This window comes from Rutilus rutilus (assembly GCF_951802725.1).
Source record: "Rutilus rutilus genome assembly, chromosome: 24".
NCBI lineage: Eukaryota > Metazoa > Chordata > Actinopteri > Cypriniformes > Leuciscidae > Rutilus > Rutilus rutilus.
In genome coordinates this window covers 28,410,518-28,431,587 of record NC_140228.1, presented here as the reverse complement: position 1 = coordinate 28,431,587, position 21,070 = coordinate 28,410,518, and the positions used below count along the sequence as shown (strand labels likewise).

Here is a 21,070-nt window from a genome sequence, read left to right as displayed (position 1 = left end):
CCACAGAATAAAACATTTTAAAAGATAATTGTGACTTTTTATCTCAGAATTTGCGTGTTATAAAGTAAGAAGCGCGAGAAACTTGATATAACTCGCAATTGAGAAAAGATGTCAGAATTGTGAGATATAAACTCGCAATTGCGAGTTATATAAAGTCCAATTCTAAGGAAAAAAGGGTATTTTTTTTTTCCTTAGAAGTGGACTTTATATAACTCGCAATTCTGACTTTATATCTTGCAATTCTGACATCTTTTCTCAGAATTGCATTGCATTGCATACAACAACTAACTTAATTTGTGTATTGAAGAAAAAACATTTTATGTTCTGAAGAAATACATTTGTGGAAGATGTAAACTCGCAATTGTGAGAGAAAAAAAGCAATTACCTTTTTTATTTCTTATTCTATGGCGGAAACAAGGTTCCACAGGATGGCTAAAAACCAAGTTTCTGGCCTTCAGAAAGATGGAATCTCAGGAGACGAAATGGAAAAGAATGCAGGAACGTATGAATTGGACAGGACAGCATTTATAAACATCCTCATTAACTTGAAAAAGAAGATTCACAGTCAATACAGCAGCGTCTTCTCAGATCAATAGCGTTTTCATTAAAACGATTATCACAGCAAGTTGCGGTTCTGCTAATTGTTGACTGAAATGTAAAAAGAAACGAATTAGGGTAATTAACGGCAAATTTCAGCAACACAGGACTGAGTGGTAAATGTTTTGACACCGCAATCAAAAGGCGTCATTAGTCGTCTCCTTTTGACGTGCCACGGTATTCATTTCTTCTTTAGAACGCCGATCACTTCTAATGGAGTCTTGAAATTACCACTCTGGCTGAAAACCCGGAGGGAAAAAGAGCCGAGCACATTTAAGTCTGATATTTAAAAAAAAAATTAAAACATAAAACACCAGGAAACACAGCCCAACTCATTTTCTCGGCTGGATATCTCCCAGTGACACATTTTTCCTCGGGTGATGCCAAATTCACATTTTATGTAAATAAAAGTGTCTGTGTGGAAAGAAAAAGCCTGCCCTTATCTGTCAACTTTTGACTATTAACCTCGGTGACAGGCACAGGCAGGTTCCTCTTATCTAAATTGAAAAACAGAGTTATTTGAATATCGGAAAGGGAGAAATGCAATATGCTTCTACCGTGGAATCTCACGCATTTGCCCTCTATTGCTCCACGGAAGAGATAAGACAGTATTTAGCCCAATGTGGACACAGCTTACAAGAACAAAGTGACTGAGGCAAATCATTTGACTCTTTTGAAAAAAATAAAAAAAATATATCTGCTTGCTTTTAATGGAATATTTTAATGGAGAACAAAGGGATGGCGTGATTTTTTATTTTTTTTTTCTGGCAGGTGTTATTAACTAAACAGAAGTGTTGGACAGAATTCATAAAATCATCCGAACCCTATAGGGACTAACACTATGTATTATTAACTCAGATCTCAGATGTGAAAGTATGCATGTTTTATCACTTAAAAGTCTCAACAATTCTAATTTGATTCCTTACTTATTATGCCAAAGAAATAACACCTTCAGTGCAGTATAAAAACATTTTAACAGGTTAATAAATGAAACAATCTAAAATATGAAAAGAACACAAATCGCTGCTGCAAGCAATCAGTGAACCGTAAAAATGAGCCCAAACGCATTTAGTAAATCATTGAGTCTGCCAGCATTTAGAAAGACCCAGGTCCCGTTAGAGAAAAATGCCCAGCGTGGACGTCTGGAAATTCATTTGGTCATGGGTGAAATGAATAGTGAAGCTTGTACACATGCTTATTGGCTGTTTATTTCCCTCCGAGTCTTTGAGGGAAGGCCTGACCTACTTACAGAGAGGAGGGATCTCTTCTGCTAGTCTAATCTTCAGAATAGCACAAGACGTCCCCGCGAGACCCGCTGCCTTGTTTCTCCACTGAGTGCCGTCTATAAAGGCAAACGAAATTGGTGGGTGACTCTATAATATTCTGGGCCAGTCATTGTGTGAGACAACTGATGAAATTGGCATTGATATTGTGTCAGATCGCCTTCACAGTGTCTGTGCAATTATGGTAATAGCTGTGATTACATGAGTTGCCATCTTCAATATAAAGAGAAAAGAGGTTAAGAAACTAGTAGATGATACACTGGCTGGACTACATCGTGATGATTACTAGACTGTTCAATTTACATACACATCTTCTTTTTTTTTTACTTTATTATTATTTTATGATCCTAGTTGTATCTAAAAACCTGTTTTCAAAGAATATTTGTTGGCCACAACATGTCAGTTTTCCAGTTTTTTTTTTTTTAGCAACAGCAAATTTGAAGATGTATCATGATTCATTTTTGACTGACTCATGATAAGAATCATTTGTTCATGAATCGGACATCATGGCTCATGCTATGTTTGTGGTCGCATGCAGGAATCACTGGCTACTGTTATCAGACAGGTTTCCTATTTGTGTCTGGCCCAATCAGGCAATGGTGGGCGGGGTTAGTTTAAATAGCCTCTGCCAACAAGTCGGACTATTTGCATTTGATGTAAATAGATACTCCGTTAAAAGTTCTATTTGCTGCTAGGGTGTTGCTAGGGTATTTTAAGTGGTCGCTAGGGTGATCTGGGTGGTTACTGAATAGTACCATGCTATTCTAGTCTCTAGATATCTCCCTTTTTTCATTTTTTTAATCATTCACCATTAAAAGAGTCCTGCAGCTGCACAGCACCGATACTTACACGTCTCCATACCTTCGTCATCTTCATCGGGGTTGACTATGGTCACACCTGGCTTGTCGTATGATTTGTCGATGGCCGCCCGGAAGCTTTCGTTGCAACCCCTTCCCCTGATGATCCTGGGACGAGGCCTGTGGAACGGGACGTCCCCGTTGAGCGTCACCTCTGCAACAGCTGTCTGGAGGCTCTCCAAGGAACTGGACTTCTTCAAACCCAACGACGGTCCCACATCTCGCGTGGAGTTGCCTTAGGGTGGAGAAAAGAGTAAAAACATGCCAGAAAGAGAAGACAAAACACTCACTTTTTTCCTCAATATATCCTTCTCTCCTAATTCATTTCTATCATTTACATCCCTTGCTAAAGACAAATGTGCATACTGGGGCCGCGTTTATCTGCAGATGGAGGGAGAAAAAAAGTGTGCTAAAATAATATGGAATATAAATGGCTCCACTGGATACGAAGTGAGGTGTCAGAAAGATTATCCGTCTTGTGAGGCAGAAAAACTTCACATTTTTAACTCTTGAGGTCATTTTTGCTTCTTTTCCCCAATGTGTATGTGTATGTGCAAGACGATACGAGAGAAAGAGAAAGCGAGAGCACATAACTCCTTCCTGTAGTTTAAGGCACTGATGGATGGGCCAAATATGAGGCCCATTATCTTCGCTGTGTGGTCGTGGGAGGAGGAGGAGGAGGAGAACATGAGGGAGGAAGAGCAGAAGCTTGTAGACTAGGAGAGTCCTAGCCCAAACTCCCTCAACTCGCCTGCTTAATGACCTTTTCATGCATTTAATCCACTTGTTTTCCGTTAAGGGTCCCTCACAAAGACACAGCAGACCCACACTTCAAACACATGCCAGTGCGGAGACAACATTAATCCTGCTTATGAAATCCTGTAGAGGAACAATTCTGGAGAGTAACTCAATGAGAGTGAATAGGATTGGCTGCTCGGGTCAGGGATTTGCATGTGTGAAGGCAGCGTACACAATTAACACTAAGGGCCCTATTTTGACGATCTGAAACGCAAGTATCAAGCGCGAAACGCAAGTAACTTTGTGGGCGGATCTCAGGCGCTGTTGCTATTATACCGGCGGGATAAATTACTCTTGCGCCCGACACAAATCTAAAATTGTTGGTCTGTTGGTCTGAAGTAGCTTCATTACTCATAGGTGTGGTTTGGGCGTAACGTGAAATAAACCAATCAGAGCGACATCTCACATTCCCTTTAAGAGCAGGCGTGCTTGTTCCATGGCGGATTGCTATTATAACGGCGGATTTGCCAGACGCACGCCATTGTGTGACATTGAAGTGACATTGGGGATGGAGAAACACACCCAAATTAGCTTCGGTTAAACAGGCGTATTATAATTTGGGTAAATGTGTAAGCTAGATTTATGCCTATTTTTTTCACATCTTCATGGACACAACAATGATTTCCCTCATGTGTTAATATTGTTCCTTGTAATAATGTATGGTTTTCTAAAAATGAGAACTGCTGCGTCTGTGTGTAGATGAGATAAGCAAAGTGTATGCGTGTTGTGCACACACTACATTGATTATGGCCAAGCATGCGCCCTTAATATAGCATCTGAATAACATGTGCAACAACCACTGACTTTAGACGAGGTTTCTCCTGGTCAGTGGCGGAATTGTTTTCTGAAACTGCAAAATAGCACCAGGGAACGTTTGCGGTGGAACACGCCGCCTCTTTTCGCTGAACCGCCCCCGGGAGCGCAAGTTCATTCCCTAATTTACCGACGTGCGTCTGTGGAGGGAAAAGTCCGCTGTGCGCGGGTGCAAAATAGGGCCCTAGATGTGAAGAAAAAGTGGCTTTGGAGAATAACAAAATGTCCCTTATATGAAAGTTCAATGTAATATGGTTTCAATGGAATTGTAAAAACAGTCCCTCAGTTCTATATGCATTACGTCTTTACATATTCAACAATACAATAGATCTCTTCTGTATAATAACAAGTACGATTGTGTAATGTTTTGATGAACAAAAAGTTCAAACAGCATTTATTTGAAATAAAAAAAAACTTCTGTAACATTAGAAAAGTCTTGACTGTCACTTTTGATCAATTTAAGTAATTAAATACTTCCAGTCTGTAAACATATAATACGTACAGAGCTAATTTTGGAACCTGTGTACTTATGAATCAGTGAAGTGTGTGTGTAATTGTGCAAACCTTATGGAATAGACTCTGGAACAGTTGCCAAGTACTAAAAATGATCTAAGCCACCTGCATGACTGGATAAAACAGCTCTAACAATAAACCTTGATAACCGCCAGTACACACCACTGCTTCTACACACATGCACAATCGTTTCAGTGATGTATGATTCCTAAAAAACTCTAGATGATGCGTGAATGTGAGTCCAGCTGTGTGCATCTCATTGAAATGTATAGCGCAACAGGCCAGTGTGTGTGTGTGTGAGTTTAAACACAATTAGCATGCAAATGATAAATAAACAAACGTTAACCGACAGCAACGTTACAGTTCTCGTGAGCGTAGCCAAGACTGGCATTTCTGTTTGCCGCCGCAGCGTAAACGCGCCGTTTCTCACTCCAAGATCTTCGCGTCGGATATCGATGGGAAATGTCTTGGCTATGAAGCTCAAAATGCAGCCCTTAACTCTGTTTGATTTACCTTCCTCCGTTTGCACAGCTATGATTATGTTTCCGATTGGCTGCTGTTCTGTGTTTAGATTTGAAGTGCCAACAATAAAGAAAAGAAATACAAATATTTAAAAAACTTAGTAAATACAACACGTGCCAAGTTCTTAGAAATGCACTAAGAAATGTATGGAAAAGTTTCCATTTAATGACTTTTAAAAAGTCATGTGGTGTAACCATCAATTATACCGTATATAAAATAATAATAACTTGACTGCAAGTTTTTCAAATAGGTTTTTCAATATACACTGCCGTTCAAAAGTTAGAGATGGGTACGATTTGTAATGTTTTTAAAAGAAGTCTCTTATGCTCATATCAAGGCTGCATTTATTTGATAAAAAATACAAGCAAACAAACAGTAATGTTGTTAAATATTCAGAACTGAACCTGAAATCTGAACCGGTCTGACTGGGCCAATAGAAAAAAAAAATGATTCAGCCCTTTTAAGTTCACTTAAATTAAAAGTTCTTATATTTTTAAAAGCCTAATAAATGTTAAAATCGATAGATTTCAATTAACCGTAATGCTGAATGGCTATAATTTATGACTATAGAAAATTAAACAAAAATTTAAAATATAGGTGACTCTCTTTATGTTGTTTCTACATTAATTTGGAGGTTAATTATGAAATTATTACAATGCAAAAATATATTAAAAACATTATGTGCGATTAACTAGTTATTTTTTTAACTGATTGACAGCACTAATATCAATATTATAGTCATATTCTAGGGGGGAACTTGGAGTTTGAAGTTCCACACGTACAGTGGTTAAAACATCACTTTTCATTCGGAGCACAAGCCGAACCGAAAGACCTGTACCGAATATTTTTGTGATGGTACTGTACGTGTACCATCAAACCCCTAAAATGTATAGATGAAGCAATACAAAAATAGCATCACATCATTGACCCATATTGAGATTCAAAATGCAAACAGGATTGCTACACTACTTCTGTCGAGCTTTAGCTCTGTGGCACAGGTTCAGGCACATTTAGGTTCTCGAGCACTTCTTGGAACTGGTGTTTGCCTTCTCATCAGACCTTGAAAACTGGGGCTCTATATATACATCCATCCTGCATGTGGAGGCACTCTGTGTAAACACGGCTGCTTTCAATCTCTCTCATTCCTCTCAGACGATGCATTAAGGAGGACCCGATGGTTTGGTCCTTCTCCTAAACACATCTTCCCTCCATTCCTGACTCGCTTTCAGAGCTAAATGGAGCACATCCGCCGGTCGCTGGGAGGAAAGACATGAGGCAAAACAGAGATTAGCTAAGCAAAATAAACCCCCAACACAGTAAGAAAACTATTAGAAATCTATTACAGAACCTCCTCTTGAAAGACGGACGTTTTAAACATCAGTAAGAGTAAGAGAGGAGCGAAGGCTTGGAAACGATTACAGGTATTTGAGGTGTAGGGATGGTGTTTGGAAGTGTCGGCAGAGCGCCAGGCCTGTGGCGTAATCCAAACCAGAGCCGCCACTGTTATCATTCTTTCACAACTGGTAGCAGCTTCTGAAGCCACGGTTCCTTTAAAACCCTCTTGATCCTTTAACCAAGCAAACCTGCGCTGAGGAAAATACTGATTAAACTAGCTAGTGCCAATACTGGCCAATTAGGACAAAGAACTGCACAATCCTGAGCTGGCGACGGACTCGGTTTCTAGATATTCATGGAATCTTTCGTTAGCAGGAACAGTAAGCCGCTGCAAACACAGGTGGTTTGGTTGTTAGGAACATGACGGATGATAGACCGTTTGCAGGGGCTTTTCTGTTCGAACGCTTGGAAATGAGCAGATCCGGCCCGTGTTTTGTCAGCGTGAGATTTCTAAGTTCATCCAAAAATGTTAATTCTGCCATAATTTATCGTTGCTCCAAAACGGAGTGATTTTTTTTCCATTTGTGGAGCACAAACATTGAATTTTTCAAATGAATGACTAATTAAGGACTGCATTTGTTAAGCTCAAAAATAACAACAAAGCACCAACGATTACTACTAAAGAGTTTAAATAACTTGATATAACAATAATTTTAATATATTAATTTTAATAGCATTCATATGCTGATATATTAATAGTAATTTTAAATAACTAAGACAATGAATAGTTAAAAAAAAAAAACTAAAATATATAAAGATAAAGAATAAAATATAATTGTAGTACCATGGGCAGTTTTTAAATATATATATATATATATATATATATATATATATATATATATATATATATATATATATATATATATATATATATATATATATATATATATATATATATATATATAAAAGGAAGTGAATGTTAAGATTAAAAAATATATAATATAAAAATTATATTAGTAGGCTATAAGAGTAGTATAACTCTAATATAACATTAATATAAAAATAACTAAGTTAAAATGAATTAGGACTGGGTATTTAAAAACAAACAAACATGAAAGCACCATAAAAATAGTTAAAATAACTTAATATAAAAATAATAAAAGAATAAGTATAAATATAAAATAACAGGCAATAAATGAGGACTTGGTGCAAAAATGCACCATAAAAGTACCATAAGAATAGTTAAAATAACGTTTTTTTAAAGTACTGTACAATATTAATATAAAAATAATTGAATGAGGGCCTGTCAAGCTCCAAAAATGACAACAAAAAAAGCATAATAAAAGTGATCCACATGACTTTTCACAAGTTTTCTTTTCAATTATTTACATTAGTTTGGACCGGGGAACAGATTAAAATGTCTGGTTATACAGTCATGCACGACGACAAACTGTTCCTGTTACTGAAGGACTTGGTCCACCAAGGCACCATCTTCTCCCACCAGACTCATCTCTTCTCTGATGAAGCACATTGTATCTGTGGGGGGTGTCTGTCTCTGTTTGTTATTAATAGAAATGAAAAAGGAAAGAATCCAATCCGCCTGGCACGCATATGAACAAACATCGCGTCCCATATGCTGGAGAAGCCTCTTTAATCAACATGCTTCAAATAGCATGTGAACATGCGGCTTTCAGAGCTTAGACACAAATCTGCTACACTGAAGAGCAGAAGCCGAACGCACACCGAACACAAAGGGATTGAGCAGATAAAGCCCGCGTCGGGGAAACACAAATGACATCTGCATCACTCTGAATCTGGGAATAATCACACTGGTTTTCTGTGGCATGGCATTGTGTCGCATCCGTGCGAAACACGTCAAGGGATGGAAAGCTCATAATTAAAATTTTTTTTATTATTTTTTTTGGGCAGGTTTTTGACATGCAACCCTCAACGGATCAAACCACTCTGATTCTCATCACACACCACATACACTGTTTTTATTGTCATCCTCTTGCTGAATGTTTTCCTGCTATTTTCTCATCTGGGTGTGAAGCGAAAGAAGAGCAGTGATCGTATATGATGGCAATACCACGGTGCTGATATAAATCACGGTACTGACATTTATATAGCACCAAAAATGACCATGGTACTATCCTATCATGTTAATAGGCCTTTTCAGAATGTTTGTAAACAATAGGCACCGAGTAACTTCCGGGTGGCAGAACGCGAGCGGCTTCCACTGACTAACTGAAGAGATCCAGCCGGCGACTGCAACAGTTAAAAACATTGTTGTTGATCAAAGTTGAAACGATGATGAAAACGTGTTGTGTTTGGGGTTGCGCTGCCAGATATACAGCAAAAGGTGTAGGGGTTTCATCGATTTCCTGTGGGTGAGGAGGTTATAGCGAGTGGACGTCGTGTCGTCAAAAGTAGGAAATCTTAACGATCCCCTAAATTATATGATTCATCCAACGTTTACATTTCTGCTGCCAACCCTGCTTGCCCTTCAACTCTGCTTCGTGTATTCTCAAAACGGTCCATCTACAAAATCACAGCAGAGCATTTATCTTCCGCCGGGGAAATTCGAGATTAATATTAGTAAACTTGTCTCTTTTGATGAAGAGACTCATTGCCAGTAAAAGAGCATTCACCGTGAGACTCACGCAATTGTCACTTTTCACACGCTCTCACGCCACACATCCATTTTCTCACGCAACTTACCAAAATGTATATTCCTCATACATAATATCGACCAATCAGTGTTTTTCAACCGCGCAAAGGTCAATATAACAGCTGGAGAACAATTGTCACATAACATTTACCTCAGGAAAGCCATTTAATGACTATGACAGGCTATATAGCACGTTATTTTGGCTAGAAAAAAAGAGCTATAGAGAGTATTTTGCTAATTATGTGTAGGCCTACTATATTACATATTTATTATATTTTTTACTTATATCATTAAACACAGTTGTTAAAAAAATGCATTATATTTAATTAAAGTTTTTATTTTTATTACATTTTTACTGTCGATGGTGGGCCTCCCTTCCATGCAATTTACTAGCGTTGCCATAGGAACACTTCGGCTTTTGCCACCCGGAAGAACGTCTATTACTGTTGTGACGTCATGGTGAATTGTCCTATACCATGGTACATTAATTTCAGTGTCATAGTATATAACCCTTAAAGGAAAAATGAAAAAAAAAAAAAAATGCTGTGGTTTTACCATAATAAAAGATGAATTGTACTTTTATAAGCTGAAATGTACAATAGCACTGGCAATTTGCCTGCATTTCCACTGTAGTAATATTTTACAATATTACTGTTTATAATCAAATAAATGCAGCCTTGGTGAGCAGAAGAGACTTTTTTTTTTTTAAATCGTGACTTTTGAATGGTGGTGTATGAAACACTTACATTTGCTGACCAAATATTACCATTGTATTACTTATACACCCAAAAACAATAAAATAAATAAATAAATCATCTTTATACCATGGTACGTTTAAGTGAACGAAGAAAAAAGAAGCCGGGAGACACAACAACAGTGAAGATATATCTATATCGTAGCACCTTCCTCTCTTTAATTAGCAAAGGCACCTCCAGCACTTCAGCGGTTAAGAGTGATTACCATTAAATGCTAAAAGAAAGCATCATTTAAGCTTTAAATAACCTGCGGTGGACTCGTACGAGTGCTGTGACCGTGGCATTGTTCAGTTGGCCGGCGATATTCTCATTAATGATACTCAAGGTAACAGAGGCCAGCATTTGCGTATGAAAGCACAATCCATCGCATGTAATTTATTCAGCTATCTGCAATTTTATGCATTAAGTTAAAAGGGTTATTAGGCTTAAAATAGCTCTGCGGCAGCAAGGAGGTTTTGTCCTGGTGTGTCCATGAAGATTGAAGGAGTCTTGGGGTTACAGACCCTCCATTCCCGCGTGTCCGGGATCATTAGTGGACCAGAGGATGTCCAGGTTGTCCTTTGCTCCTTTACATCTGTCCTAATTAACTTCTAATGCCGCAAGCCAGTCGTTTTCATTAATGGCATCAGCGATGCTCAGAATCTGCTGAGTCACATTCATATTTCTGTCACATCCTTCACTGTCACTTCCAGACATTTGATGGTTGTGGAGAATGTGGTGACTTTGAAACTGCTTTTTTCCATGTTCATCTTTCTTTAGTGTGTAATGCTGCAGTTTGAGCATGAAAAAGCTCCAGTTATTCTCTATATCAGTGTCAGTGTTTCTGAACTCCCTGAAACGCCTCCACTGTAGTCTTGAGTTTCTTACGGGAACGAACACGTCACAATATTCCTCATTTAAATAATTAATACGCAGAATTAAGGGGCGGGGCCTGGCTGAGTTAGTTAGTAGTGTGTTAATCATGTTAATATGCGGCAGTCGTCTATGAGGGGCTGGCACTTTACTTTTGTTTTGTTGTTTATTTTTGGATTCAAGTTTCCATTGAATGTTTGCCGGTTCCCGCCTCCTCCTTCCCTGAACTTTAAACATTGCAACAATTCTTTATAATGGAAAAAATAGGTTATTTGGATTATTAAAATGTTCTTCACACTAAGATTTTATTTTTATTTTTTAAGAACTGATCACTTAAAAGTCCCCTTGTGTTGAAAATCCAGCTGTGTTTGCATGTCCATGTGGTGTTTATAATATGCTTTAAGACAAACCATGTGTAAATTCATAAGTCGACACCATTGCTGAGTATTTTCTCCTTAAAACTGCAGTGAACCAAAGACGGTCTCAAACACACGCTTTGAAATCGCTGGTGTTTCTGACGTCACAAACTACCTTGTAACCAATCAGATCAACGTGTGATCGTCAACCAGTGGATCTCTGAGCTGAGTGAGTGAGTGGAGGCGGAGCTCATTTGCATATTCATAGAACCGCGCATACTAAATGAGGCGAGGGTGTCGAGTTACATTCAAGCTATTTGAAGAAACGAAGAATTTTTTTTCAAGGAAAAAAAGTTCAATTCTGTTATTTTGGTGATCAAAGATGAGTTTTAAGGGATCAAATTATTGACTTTAAAGGTTCTATGGGGAATAAAACATGGCGGTTCTATAGTATTGCCACGAAAACACCCTTTTAGAAGCTTTATTTTGAAGGGCTGGTTCACACAGAATGCTGGTCAGTGGAACATAATAAAGCACATGGTCTAGAGACGCGTTTCTTAAAAGTTGAACTTCTTGAAACTTGAGCACCGCGTTTTTAGAACGACGTGTCACTACGCGAAACACTGCGAAAGACGTGAAAAAAAAAAAATCAAAAGGAAAAGTAGCACAGTGGAATGGAAAAACACGTTCTGTGTGAGCGGCCCTAAGAGTGTAGAAGGGAAAATAAGTTGACACGACTAGTATGCAACTCCAATTTTTCACTATCCATCCACTTCCCTCCTTCCATATTTTACTTCTTGGAAATAAATTGGTTTGCGAACAGCATTTCATGTTGACTTTAACACAGAAAAGCTTTGACCCTCTGACAGGATGAATTCTCGACATAACATGACTCTGAACACAGAACCTCCGGTCTCCATGCATCTCCAGTTCTCCACACAGCACGAATGCGTTCTCCCCTGTGCTGCAACTACAACTCTCTGCTCCAGACGTTTGACATTGATGGATTAATTGCAGTAAGCCAAACAGGCCCGTCTGACATTGAGGGTCTTTATTTCAAACAGAATTTCAGCAATCCCTCGTCACACACTCACGCGTTCACACACACACACACACACCTCCGTTTCTTTTCCCATTCTAGAACTCCTCTGCATAATTAATGTTTTCTTCCATCACACTCCCTCAAGAACAGGCAGTCCGCTTCGCTTTCCAAAAAAAGTTGTTGCCAAAACGTTTATTTAACACCAGGGCACTTCATTTCAATGGGAAAGAAGAAAGCAACACCCTCTCTGATTTGATGGCAATTACTTCAAATGACTTCCTTAACGAGCACAACGCACACAGTGGTTTAGTTAGATTGATTACTAACAGTTAACACCAGATAGGAGAGTCGTGGAGTCAAAGGCGGGCAGTTTTGAAGGATTTTTCCGAACACAGATTAAACTTGTTGCTGGACTCATTTCCACCATCACTGGTGGTCTTGCAGTGTTCATTTTCCATGTTAAAGGCTTTGTTCCAAAACCTATTGAGCCGCCTTGCTGTCTACTGCCTAAACAGACATCTCATCTCCACACCGCATTAAATAATGCTATTCAGGAGAACCATACAAAACACAGAACTCTTGATTCTAATTGGTTTGATGTCTAATGTTTTTTTTTATTTTTTATATACTATCCAATCTAATTAAATATTATAACCCCGTCTGGCTGGTTTTAGCTGGTCTCCCAGGCTGGTTTTATAGGGGTTTTGGACACTTTTTAGCTGAACAGGCTGGACTTAGGCTGGGAGACCAGCTTAAAGACCAGCCAAACAGCTTAAGCTGGTTTTATCTGTTTTTTTGGTATGTTTTTTTTTTTTCCAGCAGGGAAATAAATATTGGGAAAAACTGACTAAAAAAAAAAATGAAAACTGCTTTTTTCCCCAAAACGATTCAGTCTCTAACGAAATATTACAACTGTTGTCTACATTTCTCTTAACTGGTTGTAATAAGTTTGATATTAGCATATTGCTAAGCTAAAGGCACAACCATGAACAAATGTGTCCATCTTAGACTGAAACATGATGTTTTTTTTCTATACTTTTGAGTATACAATTAAATATTATAACTGTTGTCTACATTTCACTCAATTGATTGAAATAAACTTTGAGATTAACACGTTGCTAAGCTAAAGGCATTAAAAATTAAGTAAAATTTGTAATTAGACTGAAACTTAAAACAATTTTTGTATACTATTCAGTATCTAATTAACTATTTACAGCCTATACATTTTTCTTACTTGATTCTAAGAGTTTGACATTAGCATGTCGCTAGGCTAAAGACACAGTAGATATGGTAAAGTTGCCCTTTTTTAGATTAAAACTTACAATGAGATTTAAAATGTTTCTACACCATTCAGTATCTAATGTAAATATAACTAGTATACATTTTCCTGAACATATTATAATAGAGTTTGATGTTAGCATGTTGCTAAGCTAACAACACAAATTTGGGGTAAAACTGCTTGGGAATCTTAAAAAAAAAAGAAAAAAAAAGATGATTGACTGAATTATTATAATTATAGTCTAACAATGTTCAATCTATCACTACACTCGTGATGCATTCTGGGAGTATTTTCTGCATGAAGGATACACAAAATGCTGGTTTTCAAAGTGAAGCATTACGTGATTTTGTGGCTGGAAGCTCACTAGGTTTTGCAACAGAGCATTGATTTGTCTAAAAATCTTTTTAAAAATCCACCAAAACGTCTGTAAATGAGCATGCCCAAACACACAGAGGTGCAGTCCGTTCATGAGGTTAGTGTGGAGAGTGTCCCTGATTGGTTGCCTTACCTTCTGTCCTCTCTTTGCGGGGAGTGAGGTTAAACTCGTCGGCTACTGTTAGGGAGGCATAAAGAATTGTGTTTGGTTAATTCAAGACATTCACCATTCCCAGACCCATGCACCAATCCATTCCAGTACGGATGTTACTTGACATTTGCAAAGGCCAAGCCAAGAGGCATGCAAATCATCAGGTGAAAATGAGACAGTCAGACAGTCAAAGTGGGATAACCCATGAGGCGGTGAAAGAGAGAGAGAGAGAGAGAGAGAAAGAGAGAGAGAGAGAGAACTGAGTGCATTAGCATGCAATATGTGATCTCTAACGTTCAAAAGCATTGGGCGGTTATATTGTGTTAGGTGATTTTAGCTCAATGAACCAGGCATAACCAATTCCTTTTTGCCTTACCATGCATACGGCCGAAATCAAACCATTATTATTATTTTTTTCTGTAATTTTCCTCATGATGGCTCTCAAACAGCCTTCATACAGTTGCCACAGATTGTATTCTTCTAAAAGCCGGAGAGGGGCAAACATATACACTCAACCTGAAGGCAGAAATGCGATTTGAAGAAAATGGCTCATAAGAACGAAGCACAAGAGATTTGCTGGAATTGAAACGTGCTTCTAATGAGTCGAGGGGGATTGAAACGCTGCTTGTTTGAAATGGCCAGTAACATCAGGACACATCTGTCCTGGTCCAAATGGATTTCATAAAAAGATGGGAAATAAATGAGCTACTTTCTAGGAAAGTTGAATTGATCTTGTTAAAGCCAGCTCCTTAAAAGTTTGGGATCAGTGAAATATTATTACTATATGATTGCAATTTGAGTACCTAGAAAAGCGCTATATAAATGTAACAAATTATTACTATTATTATTATTAATTTAAAATAACTGTTTTCCATGTGAATATAGAGTAAAGTGTAATTTATTCCTGTGATCAAAGCTGAATTCTCAGCATCATTACAAGAAATCACTCTAATATGATGATTTGATGATCATGGAACATTTATGATTATTATCAATGTTGAAAACAGCTTTATATCTTTGTGGAAAATGTGATACATTGTAAATTTCAGGATTTTTTAAAGAATAGAAAGCTCTAAAGAACATAATTTATTTGAAATAGTAATATTTTGTAACATTACAAATGTTTTTACTGTCACTTTTCATCAATTTAATGCTTCCTTGCTAAATAAAAGTAATATATATATATATATATATATATATATATATATATATATATTTATTTTTTTTATCTTACTGACCCCACGTTTTTGACACAGGACTTTCAAATAACTTATTCATAATCATGATTTATTATATTATCATTTATAAATGTATTATATATAAATATATTGACTCTTTTTTTATTATTACTTTTAATCAAATGTAAATACTGTAGATCTCACAGGTGTCCAAGCACTAACATGATTCAACAAGTGTCTCAATTTTGAAGTGTATGTTTAATAACATTAAAAATGAACAACCTTCAGTTCGTCATATCTTTCTTTTCTGTATATTAGTGGTTTTGAGTGTGAACATTTGAAGACCAAAACTGATTCACCCCAACTCAAATCATTTAATTTTGATGCATATCCATAGTCTAACTCCGTTAAACCTTGACGATGTACTAAAATAGGTCTAAAATCTGCTGCTTCTGTTCCTCTTTTCCTCACTCTCTCATTTTTTAAGTGCTATATCATCTTCCAGCCATTTCCGTCCTGCTACTGAAGTGTAAAGAGGGAGTGTGTGAGGGAGCCGGGTCTCGTGTTTTCCCTGTCTGAGCGGGGCATTGGTCTCAGGAGGCTGTGGTCTTGATGTTGAATAAGGATAAAGGAGAGGAGGTGGAGGATGAAAGAGATGTTTTATCTCCTCCGATTAGCCGTGCGTTCATGTGGCAGAGACTGTGTGTCCCCTGAGACCGACTCCACGCTCTCAACAACCCTGACCTGTCCTTGAGTCCCGACAAACCCAGCACACAGCACAAAGGTGAGGCTACTCTGAGAGATGAGTGATACATACATTAGTTAGGAGACAGCAGTCAGTTTTTAACTTCATGTCATCATGAATGCATGTTTAATGTTTAACGACTCTCTGTACTCTTAAGTTTGGTGCACCCATTTCTGTGTCTGATACTATTAAGTTTAACGTTGATGGGCTCGCATTCGCACCCCAGCTGATAATCCGCAAGGCTCGATAGCGAAGGAACAGGAGCAAGGCAAGGGACAGGGACTGGTGTGGGAGATGTGGGATTGAGGGTGTGGGACATGTGGGATTGAAGGTGTGGGAGATGTGGGATTGAGCGTGTGGGAGTTGTGGGATTGAGGGTCTGGGAGATGTGGGAATGGAGTGGGAGATGTGGGATTGAGGGTGTGGGAGATGTGCGATTGAGTGTGTGGGAGATGTGGGATTGAGGATGTGGGAGGTGTATGTGGGAGATGTGGGATTGAGGATGTGGGAGGTGTATGTGGGAGATGTGGGATTGAGCGTGTGAGAGATGTGGGATTGAGCGTGTGGGAGATGTGAGATTGAGTGTGTGGGAGATGTGGGATTGAGCGTGTGGGAGATGTGGGATTGAGCGTGTGGGAGATGTGGGATTGAGTGTGTGGGAGATGTGAGATTGAGTGTGTGGGAGATGTGGGAATGGAGTGGGAGATGTGGGATTGAGCGTGTGGGAGATGTGGGATTGAGTGTGTGGGAGATGTGAGATTGAGTGTGTGGGAGATGTGGGAATGGAGTGGGAGATGTGGGATTGAGGGTGTGGGAGATGTGGGATTGAGCGTGTGTGAGTTGTGGGATTGAGTGTGTGGGAGATGTGAGAATGGAGTGGGAGATGTGGGATTGAGTGTGTGGGAGTTGTGGGATTGAGCGTGTGGGAGTTGTGGGATTGAGCGTGTGGGAGATGTGGGATTGAGCGTGTGGGAGTTGTGGGATTGAGCGTGTGGGAGATGTGGGATTGAGTGTGTGGGAGATGTGGGAATGGAGTGGGAGATGTGGGATTGAGTGTGTGGGAGTTGTGGGATTGAGTGTGTGGGAGATGTGGGAATGGAGTGGGAGATGTGGGATTGAGTGTGTGGGAGATGTGGGAATGGAGTGGGAGATGTGGGATTGAGTGTGTGGGAGTTGTGGGATTGAGTGTGTGGGAGATGTGGGATTGAGTGTGTGGGAGTTGTGGGATTGAGCGTGTGGGAGATGTGGGATTGAGCGTGTGGGAGTTGTGGGATTGAGTGTGTGGGAGTTGTGGGATTGAGCGTGTGGGAGATGTGGGATTGAGCGTGTGGGAGTTGTGGGATTGAGTGTGGTTAGTTACCTAGGTCCATACTCTTGGACTTGCGGCTCTTGATGATCTCCAGCTGAGAAGCATCATCAAACTGTTTGGTCCTCTTCTCGGACATGCTCTGCCGGGCGAAGCCTTCCCTCTGAAACTGGGCGTCCACATCTGCGTCTGGACTGAGAGAACTGAAGGACGGTGAGAGGGAGAAGAAATATTCTTTTTATAAAACATGCATGATGCTACAAAAATATTAATATATAAAAGGATTTATATAAAATTAATAAAAAAAATAAAAAAATACATATATAAATATGAGAGAGAGAGAGTTTAGACCCAGATCTCCTCCACTAAACTCAGTTCATCACACTATAAAGCCTCGAATATAAAAACATTCTTATCCTCCAGCCTTGAGTCTCCAGTCTAAACAATGAACAAGACCTTGGATTAGACCTCCATCACTCGCTACAGTAACAACACACACTCACTCGCTCCCGAATCCACTGACAGGAGGACAAACACATAAATGATGCATTATTCATCCCTTATTCCTTCTGACTCCATCACAAACATGCGCACACTGTGTCCCTGAGAGGAAATAAGGACACATGAGATCTGGAGAAGTGTTTCCAAACTGAATATAGACTGAAACTGAGTAAAACTGTGTCCAGCAAGGACAACAGAGAGCGACTGCATATATGAAATATGAAATACTTAAGGCTGAAATATTCTAGTACAAATGAGTTATTAAAGGTAAAAGACACGCAAAAGCAAAACGTTTGGTTTCTGATGCCACCGTTGTAGAAACACCATATTTGCAGGCATATTTGAAGCATTTACTCTTCTTAAATTGTCAAATAATAATGCAAATCTGTGTTCGTGTAACTTCACAATATCTTCACAGAAGCAGAGTTTAAAAAGTTTCTCACTAATATTCCCTCGCCCTAAACAAACGCAGGCGTTCAAACTGCATCTCAACCTTCCCTGGGATTTAAATGTGTCAGAATACACTCTCTCTCTCGTCGTTCCTGTGAACCTCCTACTTCAAAACATCCGCTCACGAGTTTCTGCTCAGAAGACCTTCCCTTTCCTTTTCAGTGTTTTAAGTCACGAATCCTTTTACTGGGAGTGAGCTTCTTGCTGTTCGTAATTCACCGCAGACTGATGTAAATCGCACAAACACGTCTGAACTTTGAGAACAGCATGAGAGCAAAACCAGCTTTAAAGGATCCAAACACCCTAACACAAGTTAGCAGAGAGAAGTTCAGAGTTCTGCGAAATAGTCCCGCACAAAACAACACGGACTGTGATATTGCAGAACGAAGCGTCAGGCCAGCGGAAGCTCTCCGACATGTAGATGTGTGTGGGCTGTGTTTCATTAGAGAGGGTAGACGTGTGTGTGTGTGTGTTGCTGGTATTGATCGTGATGTTATGATGTTTGATTAGATGCACACATCGACTGGATGAACGTGAGCGGAGAGAGACGACCCTACGCTGAAGATAAGGTCAATGCTTCTCCTTAGACTCTCTCAAACCCTGTTGTAATTATATTTGTTCTCTCTTCTAGCATATTAAACACTACAACTCTGACTCGCACACACTCGTCTCAGAGCGGTGTGTTTGCTTGGCTAGCTTATTCACGTCAAATTATTCTTTTTTTTATTATTATTTCAATGTTGGTTAATTTAAAGAAATAGTTCACCCAAAAATGCCCATTAGACTCAATCCACTGTTCAGTGAAACACAACAGTAATGTACTTACAACGAACGGGACATTAAATATATATATTTTTTTAAAGAACAGAAAAACTACAAAACTGCCATAATTGTAGTTCATACAACTTGTGCATGACATTGCAACTCTTCAGGTGTCGTATCACAACTTTAGTCGAGAAACAGACAAATCATTTTCTGTCAATAATATTTTGAGTTCATTTTGATAATAAATTATTTATTTAAATTGAACTTTTATGGTGGGTTTTGGTCATTTTTAAGGTTGACAACACCAGTTCCCATTCGATTTCACTATAATAAAAAGCAAGGATTGATTTATTATTATTATTATTTTAATAAAGTAAAGATAATTTAGGAGAAATGTGCTTAATCATCAAAAAAAAAAAAAAAAAAAACTTTACTGACTTAAAAAATAGGCTTTATTTTATTTATGCAAAATATATATATTTTTTTATAGAAAGCAAGTCATACAGTTTGGAACGACATGAGGGTTGGTAAACAATGACAATGTTAATTTATTACTTTAAGTGTGTGTGTGTGCGTGTGTGTGTTACAAGCATAAAGACTTCTGAGATAAATATGAACCGCAGTATGGTGAAAGCTCTAGAGGTTTGATGTGAAACACATCTGGGAGGTGTACAGTACCGACACACACAATAGGGTTTAGCAATATGTTGAACATGCTGGAACAACAGCGCACCGCTGTGCAATCTTAATATTCATATCCAACAGGGATCCATTAGCATTTGGGGAGAATGTGTAATTAAAACAGTCGAGCACACGGCAACATATCAACACAAAACCCACACGTGAGATATGACTTCATAAGGCTTTATGAGTAATCCCGACTCGTTCGTGCACAAACACAAACTGCGATACACACACTAATCCAATGCATGCAAATTAAGTTCTTAACACGAGTTAAATCAGAAAAACTACGATCAAATACGATGTGGACCAGGCCACTGCACACAAGCTGACCATCCACACACACACACACATACCACTCCATCACACTCAATTAGGCCATTAGAGCAGCGTCCAATTAACTGTGGCCCGGCAGGACTAATGACCACAGCCTGCTGCCTTTAAACACACATCAACAGAACGGCTCCAGAAACAGAACAACAGACGTCTGAACCGGACGGAGAGATTGTGAATCAAAGAGTCAGAGATGTTCTTCATCATATCCGTGAGATCCCTTGGTGAACGCACTGTGATGGAAGGCCTCGTGTGTGACGTATTGCTCTAGCAAACATGCATTCATTAACACACCTCGAGCAAACATTATACTTTATTTAAAGATCACTATCACACGTAGGTTCTGGATACACACATGCACGCTCGCTCGGACGGCTGCTTCTGGTTTTGCAATAACTAGGTCAGTTTATTAATGTTTGTGGTTTGGCCCTTCTAAAGAGCCATTTGTCTTGAGAGTAGCCCTACTAATGTGTCAATGAGAGATACGCTTCTGTGCGCGCGCACACAAACTCCTGCGAGAGGCCGTCCTTCACGACTGGAAGAAAGAAAGAAAGAAGTCAGACTATTTCTGCAGTATATATATATATATATATTAGGGGTGTAACGGTTCACAAAATTCACAGTTCGGTTCAATACGATACAGTGGTGACACGGTTCGGTACGTTTTCGATACAGCAAAAAGAAAGAAATGCCAGAGAAATTCCCTTGATTTTTTAATATATATATATATATATATATATATATATATATATTTTTTTTTTTTTTTTTATTAAAACTAACATCATAAAGTATGATCTTTTTTTACTTTGAACAATGATTATAGCTATACTTGACCATCTTCTGGGGTGTCTTCTTAGCAGCATATAAAACAAAAACCGCTCCTTATAAAAAAAATGAAATGTATTATTGTAG

At 38.7% G+C, this 21,070-nt stretch overlaps 1 protein-coding gene across 1 annotated transcript in view; it reads right to left on the bottom strand.

Moving 5' to 3' along the window:
• pard3aa (par-3 family cell polarity regulator alpha, a) overlaps positions 1–21,070 on the bottom strand; it is a 444,866-nt gene that overhangs the window by 130,191 nt on the left and 293,605 nt on the right. Inside the window, exons 16-18 of the mRNA XM_084398765.1 lie at positions 17,483–17,631; positions 14,182–14,226; positions 2,730–2,972 (exon numbers count right to left, since the gene is read on the bottom strand). Coding sequence (XP_084254891.1) covers positions 2,730–2,972; positions 14,182–14,226; positions 17,483–17,631 — 437 coding nt within the window. The remainder of the gene's footprint in view (positions 1–2,729; positions 2,973–14,181; positions 14,227–17,482; positions 17,632–21,070) is intronic.